The following is a 17,304-nucleotide window of genomic DNA, read 5'->3' on the forward strand; positions in this document are numbered from 1 at the left end:
GATGTGAGGAGGGCATTAGCCTTTTATATCGAAAGAACGCAACACTTTAGGAAATCGGACCGTCTAATAGTGTCATTAGCGGATCGAACCAAGGGACAACCATCACTTCCCAACGGATTGAGAGGTTAATAGTATCGTGTATTACAACCTGCTACTCCATACATAACAAACCTCTTGTGTGTGCTCCTAAGGCCCATTCTACGAGAGCAGTAGCCATGACTACAGCTTTTCTTAGAGGTGTTCCATTCTGAGACACTTGTCGAGCAGCAACATGGTCATCTCATTCTACCTTTATGAGGCATTACGCTGTAGTAAACCAATTTGCTGCCGATTCCTCTGTGGCTACGGCAGTTCTTTCGCATGTCCAAAAAACTTTAATTCCGGAGCGCTCAAGTGTTTGAGTACTGCTCCGAAGTCACCTGGAGTGGAGCACCCACGGGGCCACTCGAAGAAGAAGTTACTCACCCTGTGAAGTAATGATTGTTCTTCGAGATGTGCCCGGTGGGTGCTCCACGACCCGCCCTTCTTCCCCGCTCTGGTATTTTTCATTTTCTCGTTTCAGGGAGTGGCTGAGGAATTGAGCAAGCCGGACCGCGCACAACACATCAAAGGCGCGAACGCCGCCTCGGGCAGCCACGCATGCACGGTCCGGCGGACCACGGCTCTGATAGCTCTCTGATTTGCGGCGCTGGGACGGGACCCGACACCTGGAGTGGAGCACCCACGGGGCACATCTCGAAGAACAATCGTTACTTCACAGGGCGAGTAACTTCTTCATAGGAATAAATGGCAAATTTTCAGAATGGAGAGGGTTAACTAGAAGTGTTCCCAAAGGGTCAGTCCTAGGACCAATCCTATTCAACTTATTCATAAATGATCTGGTGAAAGAGATAAACAGTGAGGTGGCAAAGTTTGCAGACGACACTAAACTGCTCAAGGTAGTTAAGACCAAAGTAGACTGTGAAGAACTTCAGAAAGATCTCACCAAACTAAATGACTGGGCAACAAAATGGCAAATGAAATGGAATGTGGATAAATGTAAAGTAATGCACATTGAAAAATATAACCCCAACTATACATATAATCAGGGCTTGACAAACCATGGCGAAATCCACTCGCCAGCCCTGCACCACGCATGCGCCAGACCCGCACTGCACATGTGCGCGCCACCGGTGAGCAAGGTGACTGATGAAATCTACTTGCCACAGGCGAGTAGATACATGGATTTGTTGAGTCCTGCATATAATACGATGGGGGCTAATTTAGCTAGAACTAATCAGGAAAGAGATCTTGTAGTCATCATGGATAGTTCTCTGAAGACGTCCGTGCAGTGGTAGTCAAAAAAGCAAACAGGATGTTAGGAATCTATTAAAAAAGGGATAGAGAATAAGATGGAGAATATCTTACTGCCCTTATATAAATCCATAGTAGGCCCACATCTTGAATACTGCATACAGATGTGGTCTCCTCATCTCAAAAAAGATATTTTGGCATTAGAAAAGGTTCAGAGGAGGGCAACTAAAATGATTAGAGGTTTGGAATGGGTCCCATATGAGGAGAGATTAAAGAGACTGGGACTTTTCAGCTTGGAAAAGAGGAGACTAAGGGGGATATGATAGAGGTATGTAAAATCGTGAGTGGTATGGAGAAAGTGAATAAGGAAAAATTATTTACTTGTTCACATAATATAAGAACTAGGGGCCATCAAATGAAACTAATGAGCAACAGGTTTAAAACAAATAAAAGGAAGTTCTTCTTCACACAGCACATAGTCAATCTGTGGAACTCCTTGCCTGAGGAGGTTGTGAAGGCTAGAACTATAACAGGGTTTAAACAAGAACTAGATAATCTCCATGAATTTAAGTCCATAAATGGCTATTAGCCAGTATGGGTAAGAAATGGTGTCCTTAGCCTCTGTTTGTCAGTGGGTGGAGATGGATGGCAGGAGAGAGATTGCTTGATCATTACCTGTTTGATTCACTCCTTCTGGGACACCTGGCATTGGCCACTGTTGACAGACAAGGTAGTAGGCTGGATGGACCTTTGGTCTGACCCAGTATGGCCATTCTTATGTTCTGTGGTTCTACACATTTTCCCAAGCATTTCTGTAACAATAGGTATAAGGAACTGGCTGGAGTTTGAACCATTCTACTGCATTCTCTGTTCTCAGATGTCAGAATTGCAGAAGAAATTGGGTTTTTAAGACAAATTCTGTAAGCTATCACCACTCTAACTATTGAGGTGCAGTAAGATAGACAATATTGAAATTACACCATGACCTTTTTCCCCCCAACATAAAACAGAGATGAGGAAAAATATCCCTTAGATTTCAGGAAAATTACAGTAGAGTTTTCTATACTTTCTGATTATATATGTAAATTGAAATGTATCTGGTTATTCATAATTAACCCTCTAGTTCAGTGGTAAGGAACCTCAGGCCTGAGGACTGGATGCCTGGATCTGGCCCCCAAGTCTCAGGGCTCCCTTCCCCCAGTATTGGGGAGCCTGTGCTGATACTCAGCCCCTACCCTGCTACACAAAAAAATCTAAAATCTACTAGGGTGCCCCCCTCTGGTGTGGGATGGGAATGTGGGGAGTGTCTTTCTCTTTCCAAATCAGGGCCATGTCAGTGAGGGTTTGGCTTCCTCCCCCCCCATTTGTGTGTGGCCCCACACTGATTTTTCTGTGGCTCAGGGGCCCTCAACCCAAAAAAGGTTCCCCACCTCTGCTCTAGTTCTATTTCCTCTTTTCATTTGAGCTCCTGGTTCTTTTTTCTAAACTTCATCTGCAAAATGTGCTGCTGTTAAACTTTTGATGGTGCCCCCCATGGAGTAAAAAGAATAATTGACGAATATGCCTGGACGGTGAGATTAAACGATGCATGAGCTGCAGAGGGGCGAATTTCACTTAAAGAGCATAAAGCTTGTAACATGCTGCTTTTCTGTGTAGTCTCCACACCAAGTCGTTCTCCCCTGGCGTGGCACGGGGATCCGAATAGCATGTTCTGAGTCTCCCTTGGGCTTTCTCCTAAAGGTTGTCCTACCATTAAACCGTGATATTCAGTTCCATCTCAATGTAATTAGGAAAGAAAGCTGGCCCACGCTGCCCATGAATCATATGTCATGTGCACCAGTTTGATGGATATCATAAAAACGCCTCAGTCAGATTTGACCTTCTCCGTGCGGTGGGGTGGGGACGGTGACATCGGCTCTCCGGGAACGAGCTAGGCGGCGAGCTTGTTTTCCTGCAGATCAGAAAGGGAACGGAAAGTCTCTGCATTTGCATGTGAAAGGGATCTCGTTAGTCACAGCAGCAGCGCCTTCCCGGCCCAGGCCCGGAGAGCTCCATCCAGCAGGGTGAGCCAGGGCTGTGGAGCCAGGTGGTGCACGCATGCTCCTCCATCCGCAATCTCCCCTCCTCCCACCTCGTCTCCTCCCACTCCTGTCCCGAGCTCCCCGCGGGGACCAGCTCATCCATTTCTGCCAGGGAAGGGAACAAGGGCTGAACAGCACCGCACCTCGCCCTAGCTCTGCAGCCCGCCGGCTGCTTCTAGCCGCCGCAGGTTGGGAGGCTTCAGCACCACAGGACTCGGACAGCTCCCTGAGCGGCCGCCGCAGGCTGCGGCGGGGTTCGGCGCGGGGCTCAGGTTGCACACAAAGCCGGCTTGTGCAAAGCAGGGAGCCTCCTTATTCCTCAGCCTAGCTTCGCCGCGAGCCCTGCAGCCAGCCTCACCTCTCGCCAGCCGCCCCGACGAACACAAGGATGGGTCTCAACTGGGCAACGCTGCTTCAGGTGCTGGCGCTGTTCCTGAGCCAGGTTCACGGCTTCCCTAAGCCCGAGGGCAGCAGAGGTAGGTCACGGCCTCATTATCCCTTTGCCCCGAGATGGGGAAAGTTTTCCATGGAAGCAGGGAGGAAGAGTTAAAACTTTGCTCTCTCTTAGCTAAACAGGATTAGGTCCCAAGGAATCAACACACTGAGGGAGGGGGGGTAATTAAAACGGAAATTAGGCACAGGAGTGGGGATCGGCTCTTAAATGACGTTTTGTTCTTTTCCAAGGGCTGTTTTATCTATCCAACTCTCTCTTTTTCTGTGGTAGTGTTCTGCATGTCATAGATCTTTTAATCTCTTGATTATGCCAATCCGATTATGCTATTACTATTTTAGTCAAGGTCTTACACAAGTTGTTAAAGTGTGTGTGGGGGGGGGGGTCTGATCAGAGAGCACAAGGTTTGTTCAGTATGTAGAGCTTTCTCTTCTGGGGGGGAAAGTATACCCTCTTCCCCAAATTTAAATGTTTGGTTTATTCCCTCTTCTTTTTATTTTCATAAGAATTTATATTTTACATCAATTTTCAATTCATGTGTTTTAAGGGGGGAAAACTACAATTCATTTTTATTATACTGCCTCTGTGTGTACAACACTTACCGTAACTGAGTGTGTGTGTGTATGTGTATTCATTCTAGATAAAGGTCTATACAACAGAGAATTAAGTGAGGAGAGACCACTGGAGGAACAGGTAAATAAAATGAAAAAAAAAAGATCCAAATGCTGTTTGAGATTTTAAATCTAGTAAATATAATTTGGTGAGCTTTCAGCTGTGCGACTGATGACAATCTCGACAGCTGAACAAAAACTCTAAGACTATAATGAATACTGTAGCCGTTGGTGAAATGTCTTAGAGTTTCAGTAGTTCCTAAGTATTAATCATGAGCTAAACCAAAATTTTACTAGTCTAGATGCCATCAGCTCCAACTGCACAAGTCTTTTTGCATCCAAATTCACACTGAAGTCAGGCAGGATCAGCATCCATCTACAGCTCTGCAATATGTTACAACTTTCCATTAAGAGTTTCTTTAACCCAAAGATACAATGCTACAAAAACAAAACAACTCACCACAACCCATCAACAACCCTAAGGGCTTGATCATACTTATGCAAACTTATACCTAACTCTAGAATAAAGAATACAGGTCAGGCCATAAGGCTTTTCCAGAATAAAATCAGAAAATAAATTGTACAGTGTATAATTGAATAAAGAATGTGTGCTTACAACGTACTTATTGTTCCTATCTTGGATTTGTTCTCACATACCAGATTGCTGAAGCTGGGGCAGGCAAAATCAGGAAAACAGTCCCTACAGGTAAAACATGGACTCTATTAATTATAGTCATCTGCATAGTACAGTATTGTGAGGGTTAAAAATATGACATGTGTTAATACATTTTCCAGAAAATAACCCAGAGTTCAGAAATTATTCCTTTACTGATGACTTGAACCTGCTAAAGTCAGTAGCAGGAAAAGAAAGGAATGAAAAGGAGAGTGAATCAATAAGAAGTTCCCTATATGATCATCAACAACCAGCCCCTGATGATGCAGACTCCACCAAGAACCGAAGGCTGGTAGATGACTATGACTCCACTAAAAGTGGACTGGATTATAAGTTTCAAGGTATTTCATAATGATCTTTTCCTAAACTCATAGGTTTGATTTTTCATGCAAGTTATTGCAATTATGAATCATACAAAATTACTTATCTAAAAATGCACAATACTCATCAGTCGTCTATAAATTTGTTATTGTCAATTTTGTTAGAAACTTACCACATCAGAAGTACAGCTTGATAGACAAGCACAAAAAATTTCACGGTTGTTGGCAATAATCACAGACAACTTCCACAGATCTGATCCAAATGTGTAATCTGCATATTTTTAGAGCCTTCACATTCAGTTACAGGAGTACCCTAATGATAAACCTCATAAACTATATACTTAAATTAGAAAAAAGAAAGCACATTTAATGTATTTAGGAATATAGTGCTATTTTGCATACCTGTTTATTTCAGATATTAAGTCGTTTATTCAGCACATTTGTTATTTCTTCACATAGCAAATAAGGAAAAATTATTTAGGACCAGATTATGTCTGCTTTACTCACAGAAGTAGTTCATTTACTTCAATGGTTTAAGTCCTGTGAGTAAGTTAAGCAGCATTTGGCTCGAGGTGTTTTATATTTACATCAAAACATTTTGGTCATGGGTCAAAGTCTGCACATCATATTCTCTGTTGTATTGGCTTAGAATGACATGATTTGCATAAGGAAGGGCTGCAGGATCGACGTTTTGATTTGCTGAAATCCAAACAGGAAAAAGTAACATGTTATGACCTGTGTTGTTCTACAAAGCCACATGATTAAAATAAATACCAACAACACGAGCACATACGGGAGCAATGTTATATTATTTTTAAGTACTTTTCTACAAACAGCAATTGAATAGATTTCCCTGTGTTTATTGGTGCTCATTGCAAAGCTTCAGCCAGAGAAAGGCATTTTTCAAAAGAAGGTAAGCACTTGTGCATTAAGACCATTGTGTTATTGACATAATGCTTTACAGACAATTGTAGCAAAGTATAATTGTAACTTTCCTTCAGCATTTGGAGACAAGTGGGTATTTGTGTGGAAAGGAGAAAGCAACGTACAGATATTTTTAATATATATTCGAATCAAATAAAATAGAGATGTTCAGTGAATAGCTAAATCGTAATCCTTTTAGATGATCCAGATGGCCTTCATCAGTTAGATGGTACTCCCTTAACTGCTGAAGACATCGTCCAGAAGATTGCCACAAGAATTTATGAGGAAAATGATAGAGGTGTATTTGACAAAATTGTCTCAAAGCTTCTAAATCTGGGTCTAGTAAGTTTCCTATTATCATTTCCTTTAGCTATTTTATCAGTTTATTTTCCCTTCCTTATTTTTTTAAGTGGGGCTGAATGCAATGTCTGTGCATCTGAAAAGTTATTTGTACTGGCTTGAATCAGGATGTGTGAGTGAGCAAGCTTCTCAACTCAATTGTGCCACTGCACATCAATCTTACTGTGCAGTAACCCAGCTGTTCCAGTACTGAGCTTTGCTATGAAAGATGCCAGGTTATAGGATGGTTTTATGGTGTGAAAATAAAAGTCCACTGACAACAAGGAGAGCAGCACACTCATTTTTATTTCACTTTTTGTTTTCATTGAATTCTTTTGTACTGTCTTGTGATTTTTGTCAACTATAGGTCAAATTCTCAAGTGGTGTAAATCCGCATGGCTCCATTGGCTTCAATAACACTACCGTGATTTACACCAGCTGAGGATCTGACCGAATAAGTGCTGCTTTTTTTGTTGATTTATGCTATAAAATGGATTCGATTCTAGGTCTCAAAGGATGATAGTTTTATTCTACTGCTCTACCCAGTCCTTATGTCTTAGTCTAATAGTACTATTATCTACCCTATTAATCCTGCAGTTGCTGCATGCTGAACTCCCATTGATTTCAGTGGAAGATCTGTGTGGGCAGTTGCAGGACTCAGAGCAGGCTCAAAAAATAGTTAAGATTTAACATAAAAGAACAAATGCACTTCACCGGAGCTGTGGACAATGGATTTTATTTTCCATCTTTATGTAACAGTATAGTATCAAATATGTATTCTCTCTTAATAGCATCTACAGGCTATAGTCAGCTCAGTGACCCATTGTGCTAGGCACTGAACTGATATATAGCGAAAAGCAGTCCTTTATGTAGTGGGAAAAAATCTGTGTAGGTTTTAAACTTAATTTGACTACATTCAGTCTTGAAGCAAGCTAGCTAAGCAATGGAGTAACTAACATAAGATCAGTTTATAAAATTCAATTTTCAAATTACACATTAAATTTAAGAAAAAAACAAATCCTTTATTAAATTAACAGATCACAGAGAGCCAGGCCTATACATTAGAGGATGAAGTGGCGGGGGTTTTACAACAGTTAATTGCTAATGAAGCAAAAGATCGTGAGAAGGAGTCTGAAGATCTTGATTATCCTCCAAGCAGAACAGACAGTGATACAGAAGAAAAGCAGGAGAAAAAAATGGTAATTGTTGATAGCTAATCATTTCAACTCATTTACCAAATAGTCTGAGAAGACCAATATGCTGTTCTATGCTTTAGGGAATAATTAGTTCAATTTGGAAATGATAAAAAAATTTAAATGCCAGCAGCTGGAAAATATGAGCAGTGTATTACATAAAAGTTTATAACAAGATCCTAAATTGGAATAACTGAGTAACTCATTGACCTTCTAATTACAGAAATGCTGGTGCTAGTTGAGACACAGCAAAAAATGATGTTGTTGCTTGGTCTTTTAATGGTATTATCTGTAGACTTATATAAATATATATATATTTACTTTTCAATGTTGTTTGTGGAGACACTGAACACTGCTGATCAAGTTGGTGTTATGAATGGAGAAATTGATGATACCTTGGATAACACATGGCCCTCCTCCAGTGTCTTGGAAAGAAGAAATGAGCTACCTTCTGAGGATAATTTTGAGGATCTCCAGTATTTCCCAAACTTTTATGGACTGCTAAAAAGTCTTAACTCAGGTGAGCCCTATATTTTCCCTGTCTTGTGTTCATAGAAATATTTAGTAAGGAATACTGGAAAAGCTGGATACAGAGGATTCCCCCATTTTCTTCCTCTTAGCCTGAAGCCTTTAACTTCAAATTCCCATGTTTTAAGGACTTTCCTTAAAATGAGGAGGCCTGCATGCCTTTCCATCAGTGTTCTCTGTAAGCCTGTGGTTCTCAGCCTGTGGTTCATGGATTACACTCGTGGTCCATGGTGACTTTTTGGGGGGTCCACAGGAACATTGTCCAAAGTCACACGGCATGAGCAGGTGCCACCATTAGACTGTTTTACGCCGTGTTCACAAGCATGCAGCACGTCATCCATAGTGTCACCTAGGACGCAACCGCGTTGTTGCCAGTAACTTCCATCTGAGGTTCTGAGCGTCAGTGTAGCTGCCGCCATCGTGCTGAGCGGTTGCTGTGTCGTTCATCTTGTGCTACATATGCCAGAGGTGGTCCACAAAAACTTTTTGATTGGCCTGGTGGTCTGTGGACTGAAACGAGTTGAGAACCACTGCTCTAAGCTGTGCCCAGAGCCTCTGACTGGGTGGGGCTGTTAATCAACTGTGAAGTGTGCTATAGCACAGCTTAGAGGGAACACTGCTTTGGATCCCATCATCCTTACATCTAGATCAGCTGGAGAGAGTGTTGTGATTAACTTTATTCACCAGGTGCAAAGTATGCTGCCTCTGTAGCCCCACCAGGCATGTGCTATGAAACCCAAGAACCTTGAATTTTTCTATTCGATTTAACCTAAAGATATTTCCAGTAATACTCTTGTCTCCTAAGCTAGGGGAGATGAAAAAAGTGACTCAGGCTACATTATCATCAACACAAGGATGGTGCAGGTGAATTTGCCTTAGCCTCCCCACTCTATTCACAAACCACAGAGTTTCCTATATATTGCAGTGAAAGCCCTGAATCACTTCTTGCTATTCCGGAGTTAGGCATTATTTCGTCCCAGTTTATTATGAGCTAGGTTGTGGCACCTAGCCACAGACACTCTGTCAGCACACTCTCTGTCTCACACCCACTCTCACTCTCCACAGCCAGCAACGTTCTCTCGCTTGCTCGCTCCCTCTTCTCATCGGAACCAACAACCACTTACTCTGCAGATTCCTTCTTCTGCAGGAGTTTGGATACTCCCCCAAATTTCCACAGGCAAGGAGTGGGGAGTAGGAACCAAATGCAAAGGGGATCTTTTCCTGGCACATTGGTTTTTCCTCTTCACTTTCAGTCCACAAAGCAGAGAGGGACCTGTACAGTTCAGTAGGTTGGCAAGAACAAGGAACAGGGCACTAGCCATTGCACATGGCTCTGTCATCTCTTCCTGTAGTCCACCCTGCTCCCCTGTGTCAGAGCAGGACGGGGAAGAGGCAGTGACATAATGCAGCTGCATGTTGATTTATAAACAGCAGTGTAAAAACCTGCTCACACAGCTCCTCAGTGCTACTGGACTCCCTGCCAAGAGTGGGAAAATGTTTCCACCTGTCCCTGCCTGACAGTGGACCTGATTCCTCATTGTGTGCATTAGTGACATTTTGGCATGTGGAAGGCTGTGCACATAATTGTATGGTGGTGGGTGAGTTTCATGCCACTATTCCAGAAATAGCAATGACTTGTTTGGTATATAGCCCTGACAGTATGGAACACAGAAGAATAAATAACAGAGGTAATGAGGCAAGCCAGGGGTACATATGGCAAGAGAGGAGGATAAATGCTTGCTGTGTTATATTTAGCTCTAACTTTAGCTCCCCATTTATTATAAAAAAATCACTGGCTGAGAAGCTGGCTCTAAGATGGTCAGGCTCCATCCCAACACTGAATGTGCAGATACATCGTTCACGTATATGAGTCACACCCTTGTGGCAATCCATAAAATTCTCTTGCAAAACTTTGTCTCCTTTTGTGAGCCCATAGGTCTGATATGAGTTTCCTATATACAAAGCGGCACTGGCATGTTCATGTCTTTCTCTAAAATGGGCCTTCAGAGAATTGTATTTTTTTCCAGTATTCTTCATTGGACAGTCCTGAGATATATGCTTCTTTGTCCCTGAATCTTTCAAGCATTAGGGGTATGTCTAGACTACATGGCTCCATCGACGGAGACATGTAGATGAGTTTACTAGACCTAGGAAAATGAAACGGCGATTTAAATAATTGCCACTTCATTTACATCAAAATGGCCACCACTCTGTGCTGATCAGCTGTTTGGTGGCACAGCGGGGCAGTCTGGACGCGCCGTGGTCGACAAGGGAAGCCTTTGTCAACCGCTCCAGTAAACCTCATTTCACGAGGCATACCGGAGCGGTTGACAAAGGCTTCCCTTGTTGACCACGGCACGTCCAGACTGCCCTGATGTGCTGCCAAACAGCTGATCGGTACAGAGCGGTAGCCATTTTGATGTAAATGAAGTGCCGATTATTTAAATCGCTGCTTCATTTTCCTATGTCTAGTAAACTCATCTACATGGCTGTCGATGAAGCCATGTAGTCTAGACATACCCTAACAGAAAAGATTAGAATCCCTGAGTCCAAGTCTGAAGTTTTCCAGGGGTCCAATACATTTTTTCTAGAGTATTAAAATATATTAAATTCATGACAACTCCGGCTGCTCTATAACACAAGGAGCAGGCATTATTCCAAGCCTTTTTACAAAGGCATTAATTCTAGTCCCTCAAAATAATTTCCTATCGCAAGGAGTTTTGGCCTCAAGGTCTGCTATCCAGTTGTAGATATAAGATGTTCTTTATGATTGCTGGAGGGTAAGACCACTTCTAGATTAGATTCTAGGACATTTCAGACATGTACAATAGATCCAGTGTGCAGCTTTCATCTGATTGTACATGAGGCACCTTCCGGCCTCCAGATTGGTTTATCTTGCAGTCATTGAAAGATATACATTTCTGGTGCAAGAATAATTTTTCTACCACAATTTTTGTGCATATCTGGATGCTATTTTTATCTTGGATATATTTTCCTGTTAAGCATTTCAGGGATTTCAAAGAGTAGGTTTTGTTTGTTTTGTTATAAATCTCTCACATTTTATCAAGTGTCAGGTTCTCATGTCTTTCTCACAACCTAGCTTTGCCCACAATGGAAAATCTTCATCCAACTGCCAGATCCTATAAACCTGTGCTTGATAGACTAAAATGTTGAGATCTGCTTCAAAGCGTGAGTGTCTTTCTATTGGCTTCAGTTAACTTTGCATCAGATCTTTAATCTCTAATCCTCTAGTCTTGTCTTGCAGAAAATGCATTTTTTAATCCGGAGCCTTTGTTACTTAAAGGAAGAGCAAGAAAGATGCTTATGATTGCTGTAGACACTGTAGCTCTGGAGATATAATTATTTACTAGTGCTTGGTCTACTACGAAAACAGAGGGATAACAGAGCCTGGGATTTAAAGTCTTTCTTTAGGTTCTGGATTACCAAGCCAAAATTGGCCCTGACTACGTTTTTCAGAAGTCATTTTAATTATACCTTATACTGTACAATACAAGAAGACTAGCAACAAGCCAATGCAGACAGCAGATACTCACTACCTAATTGCACAATATGGTAATCTACGCTATTATAAAAGAAGTGTTTGTTGCACCGTCTGTCACAGAGAACATTTGAGACGTTTCTAGGGGAAGGCAGGCCCTCAGCCCCACCTACTGCCCTGCCCCCTTCTGCTGAGGCCCTGCCCCCCCCATGGGGAGGGGAAAAGTACGTGCGCACCTCCTACCACCACAGCAAAGGGGAGAGTGTATGTGTGCCCCAGTATCCCCGGAGCAGTGGGGAGGGAAGAGGACACATGGCCTGAGTCTCCCCACTCCCAGGAGCAGCGGGGAGGGAGGAGGCCTCACAGCCTGAGCCGGCCCAGGCCTCCCCGGTCCCGGGAGCAGCGGGGAGGGAGGAGGCCATGTGTATGTTTACCATCACAACAGGACAGGTCATGCTAGTTCAAATAAAGGAATATCTTTCTGTAACCCCTTCGCCTCCTGTCACATCAGGCTGTGAACATAGTGGAACTGATGCAGTTTTGCTCTACAGTGGAAGTTGAAGGTCCGCACCCCTTCCATCTAGGGAAGAACAACTCAGAGGATCTCCTATGTCTTGGTGCACAAAAGAGTCCTGGGAGCTAGTCTAGTGGCTAAACTTCCACTGAATGGGGCACAACAGCAGTGTAAGATGCTGCAGTCCAGAGGCTGCAGTAATAGCCACAGAGTGATTGCACTGCCACTCTCTCTTGCCCCACTTCCAACCTAGTATCCCCTACTGGGAATAGGATTTACCCTGTAGATGTTAAAAGAGAAGTTTAGGGTGTGGGGGGAGTGCTGTACAGCAAAGCCTGTCATAACTTCCATGAGGCTAACCTGTTACCTGGAGTAATGGCATCTTCTCCAGTCTTTTCTCTTCCAGCCAATATTTCCAATGTTTAGGTTAACCCTTGGTTGAAGAGTCAGTAATGTAAAGCCACCCTTCCACCCCATGCTGCCTCAATTTGCAGCCATATTTCACAGAGTTTATCCCCTTATGAATACGTAGAAATTACTCATTAGTGCAAGAAGCTTACTTTCCCTCTTTTTGTCTGTTTTCTTTGGAGTACAGGCAGTCCCCAGGTTACGTACAAGATAGGGACTGTAGGTTTGTTCTTAAGTCAAATTTGTATGTAAGTCGGAACTGGCGTCCAGATTCAGTCGCTGCTGAAACTGACCAGCAGCTGACTACAGGAAGCCCGAGGCAGAGTTGCTCTGCCCCGGGCTTCCTGGAATCAGCCGCTGATCAACCCAGCAGCGCCTCAGCTGCTCTACCCCAGGCGTTGGCGGTGAGAAAAGCGATCCCGTTGCCCGTGTCCTCCACGTCTCCCTAGTCTGCTGCCCCCCCCCCCCCCAGCAGACCAGGGAGACGCGGAGCAAAGCCACGGAGGACGCGGGCAGCGGGATCGCGGCGTGTCTGGGTTGTCCTGCTGCCGGCATACTCCAAGGCTTTGCTCCTCGTCTCCCTGGTCTGCTGGGGGGAGGGGGGGGAGCAAAGCCGCGGAGATGCAGAGCAAAGCCGCGGAGGACCCGGGCAATGGGACAGCCCAGACGCGCCGCGGTCCTGCTGCCCGCGTCCTCCACGGCTTTGCTCCGCGTCTCCCTGGTCTGCTGGGGCCCCCCTCCCAGCAGACTAGGGAGACGCGGAGCAGCTTTTTTCGCCCCGGAGGACGTGGAGGGAGGGACCACGGCGCGTCTGGGTGGTCCCGCCGCCTGTGTCCTCCGGGGTGAGAAAAGCCCCGTTCGTAACTGCGGATCCGACATAAGTCGGAGCCGCGTAACTCGGGGACTGCCTGTATAATCAAGGCTGGGAAGTTGAAATATAATGGACATGAGACTTGTAAAAGAACGCTCCAGGACCATGGGATTTATGCATTATTGAAACATCACACTCTTTATGTATAAATTGAGATTTTATGGTGAAAGACTTGTTCGGTTCTCAGTTATCAGAACCTTCCTATTGTTTTTTAAATGGTATTATTGAGTTGTAGCATTGAGAGCATTGCAAATTAGGGGCCTAATCTTGCCAGTCCAGGATTTCCTCTCTCATTAAAGCTAAAATGTTTTAAATGAGGCAAATCTCCTAAGACCCACATATCCATGCTAAATCCAGATAGGAAAAAACGCTAGATGACATCTCCTGCTCAGCTGCCAAGACAGTGCATTGAGTTGCAGCCAATCCCTAGCCATCAATGGAAGTAGAGTAGGTGTGGAGGCAGACTTTAGAATGATTATTTGAATAGTACTATGGAATGAGGTACAGTCAGCACAGGGAGTTATTGGTCTTATACAGGAAGACAGTCTTTTGCTTCAGCTATGTGGCCGGTAAATTTATTTTAATTAGATGTTTTTAATTCAAGTGAAGGATCCAGATGCAGCTGCAATTAGAGTGATGTATAAATGAATAAATAAATGCCATGCATGACATCCTAGATCTTGGGTTTATTTCAAGTCTGCTTAAAGAAAAAAAGCTCTTTATAGGTACAAAGACTAATGATTCAAGTTCCAAGTAATAAGCAGCTAGTTGATTTTACTGTCTTTGCTTGAGGGGAGCATGCAGGCATCACATTCTGTAGGAGTTTCAAGTAAAAGTACTAGTAAGTAAACATTTATATTCACATTGACATCAACTTTCAGAACTATTCACTGGGGGTGAAACACACCCCTGTGCAGAGTAGCACCCCTGTTCTGAGATTTCATGGGAACTAAATGCTGCATAGCTCTTATGCTACCTTTCTGCACAGGAGTGAATGTCACCATGAGAAAATAATGTAATTGTCATTGAAGATCCATCTTCCTGAAATGACTAATTACATAGACTTGAAAGTGGTAGAATATAGTTTTGTTTCCATTTAACCCACTTCGTGTCTGGCAGACAGTTTAGTGGCTCCATCTTCTGGGGCGTAAGTTTGGGAAGAGGAATAGTGCTCAAGTAGGAAGTCTCTGGGCTATCTTGCTACTGCAGGGCAGGATATATTGCCTACACTACGATAGATTCTTCCCAGAGGAATAAGAAAATGGGAGAGGTATGTGGTCCAGTGGCTAGGGAAGAAGACTGAGAGTCAGAAAACTGTCCCTGGTTTGTCACTTCATCCTAAGTTATGTCTACACTGAAGCTGTGAGTAAACTTCCAGCCCAGGTAGATGGACTCAAGCTAGTACTCTGAAGATAACAGTGTGGACATGGCAGTTCTACCAGAGACATAGGCTAGTTACCCAAAATCAGACCTGGGAGTTGAGGTACTGTCCAAACTACACCCTCCCTTGCTATTTTTAGTGGGCTAGTTTGAGCCTTGCTTACATGAGTCAGTCTACCCAGGCTGGAAGGCTCATCTCCTGCTACAGCATATACACACCCTTCATTTCCTCCTCTGTAAAATAGAAATAATGATACTTGCCCTCCTTTGTAAAGTGCTTTGACACACACAGGGCAAAATCCATGTAGAAAAGCTCAGGCTAAGATTTTACAAGTATTGATGCACTGCTGCACTCGGCATCACAATGCCTAGTGGATAGTAGATGGGATTTAGATTTCTAAGTGCCTAAATAGCTTTTGAAAGTGAGATTTAGGCTCCTAAATCTTTTAGGTGTTGTGAACCTGAGCACACCAACACATAAATACCATTAAAAATCTAGGCCTAAGAGTCTAGCATTATTATGGAGGTCACATGTGCTTTGGGCTGCAGAGTCCATTGTGTTTCCTGGTAAGAAGAGCCCATCTTTCCTTGTGAGATATTGGGGAGGTTCCTTTGCTGACAACCCCAAATGAAGTCATGGACAAGTGAAACTGGGTAAGGGAGCAACTTGCAGCTTTGGAGGGTAAATAACTCCCCAGAATAAGATGTGGCCTCTACAGCTTTTATAGCTCAGGGGCCTTGCAAAATTATTCTGGGCCAACTACAGAGGAATAGATTTGGGCCTGAATAGATCCCTACAGTACTTTTTTCCTCAGATTGTAACAGTTTTGAAGAAGCAGTTCTAGTGCATAACATATAGGACAACTGTCCTCTTCACTAAGCCATTTCAGCCTTTTCTTTTCATGACAAGGACATGTTTTTATGCATGAACTTGCCAAAGATATTACAGGACTGAATGTCTCTGAGTTGGCCGTAGTTCTGACTATTTATATTTTGCTTTGTCCCTTAACATAGAGGAGACAAAAGAAAAAGAAACCCTAATAACTATCATGAAGACACTGATTGATTTTGTGAAGATGATGGTTAAATATGGAACAATCACACCAGAAGAAGGCGTTTCATATCTTGGTGAGAGCACATACTTTACTCTTTATAATAACAATTATTCATCCAAAATTCTTATACCGCTAACAGTGATAATTATATTGTCATCCCACTTGATGCCGGTCTTATTTCAGGCTTGAGCACTCAGAATATTGAGGTCTCACTTTTATGATCATTTTTTATACTAGTGTTGAATTTCATATGTATCACTGTTTTTTCTTATGAAATGAAAGGTTATCAATCAAATGTGAATGTAGAAGCTCATTCACCATTTTACTCCATTTTGACACTGGTGTAATTTCATTCATTTCAGTGGTATTACATTGGTGAGGAATCAGGTCCTTATATTTTCCCAAAAGAAATCCTACATATCAGGACCTTTATTCTGCCATCCACAAACTCCTCTAGTAGTGTGGGTTTAATTCTGGGAACCTTGATCGTGTAAATCTCATAGCATCTGTTGAATTTGCTGCATTGTAATTTTGAGTCACAGCTCAGCAATGGACTCTGAGGCTGCTGGCTCTCAAGACCCCTTATTACCAGCCTTGGCTATGCACACTCTTTTCTTTGGAAGAGATGTTGGAATGGTATAAACTCTCCCCCAAAACCTCCTCTTTTGGCATCCACGTACTCTTGCACATTAAGCATCCATAGCCATTCAAACTGAATAGCCAGCACTGCAGGAGGAGAGCTCATCTGCATGAGCTCACCATGACCCCACCACTTTCCCAACTATCACTGATCTGGTTCTGCATAATAAAATTCTGACCTCTCAGCTAAATAAATCAACCTGTCACCAAGCCAGGATTAGCAGAGACCTTTCATGGAGTCCATTCTCTGTATGACATGGGCAGTTGCAGAAATCTTATTAATGGATCCTACTGTAATTGCATGGGTTTGTTATCAGTAACCTGGTCACAGAAGGTTCTGTAGCTCATAATGAAAATACACAGCAGGATTATTTTTGTACTCTAAATAATGTAAATCCCTGGACAAGTCTTGCACTCCTTTTTAGTGGGCTGCTAAAAGCATCATATGTTCAAACATCTGTCAGTATTGGTCCTTTACTGCATAGTCTCTATATATGTATTAAAAGTGCCACATCCAATAAAGTG

General features: G+C 43.1%; 1 protein-coding gene across 2 annotated transcripts in view; it reads left to right on the top strand.

Moving 5' to 3' along the window:
* The first annotated feature begins 685 nt into the window (after positions 1-685).
* SCG3 (secretogranin III) overlaps positions 686-17,304 on the top strand; it is a 50,967-nt gene continuing 34,348 nt past the window's right edge. Inside the window, exons 1-8 of one of the 2 annotated variants that reach the window (XM_075897244.1) lie at positions 686-3,850; positions 4,466-4,518; positions 5,097-5,142; positions 5,232-5,450; positions 6,553-6,695; positions 7,730-7,891; positions 8,228-8,405; positions 16,100-16,213. In XM_075897244.1, coding sequence (XP_075753359.1) covers positions 3,763-3,850; positions 4,466-4,518; positions 5,097-5,142; positions 5,232-5,450; positions 6,553-6,695; positions 7,730-7,891; positions 8,228-8,405; positions 16,100-16,213 — 1,003 coding nt within the window. In that variant the 5' untranslated portion in view covers positions 686-3,762. The remainder of the gene's footprint in view (positions 3,851-4,465; positions 4,519-5,096; positions 5,143-5,231; positions 5,451-6,552; positions 6,696-7,729; positions 7,892-8,227; positions 8,406-16,099; positions 16,214-17,304) is intronic. The other variant, XM_075897243.1, reaches the window with a different exon arrangement.

Source organism: Pelodiscus sinensis, chromosome 14 (assembly GCF_049634645.1).
Source record: "Pelodiscus sinensis isolate JC-2024 chromosome 14, ASM4963464v1, whole genome shotgun sequence".
NCBI classification, from domain to species: domain Eukaryota; kingdom Metazoa; phylum Chordata; order Testudines; family Trionychidae; genus Pelodiscus; species Pelodiscus sinensis.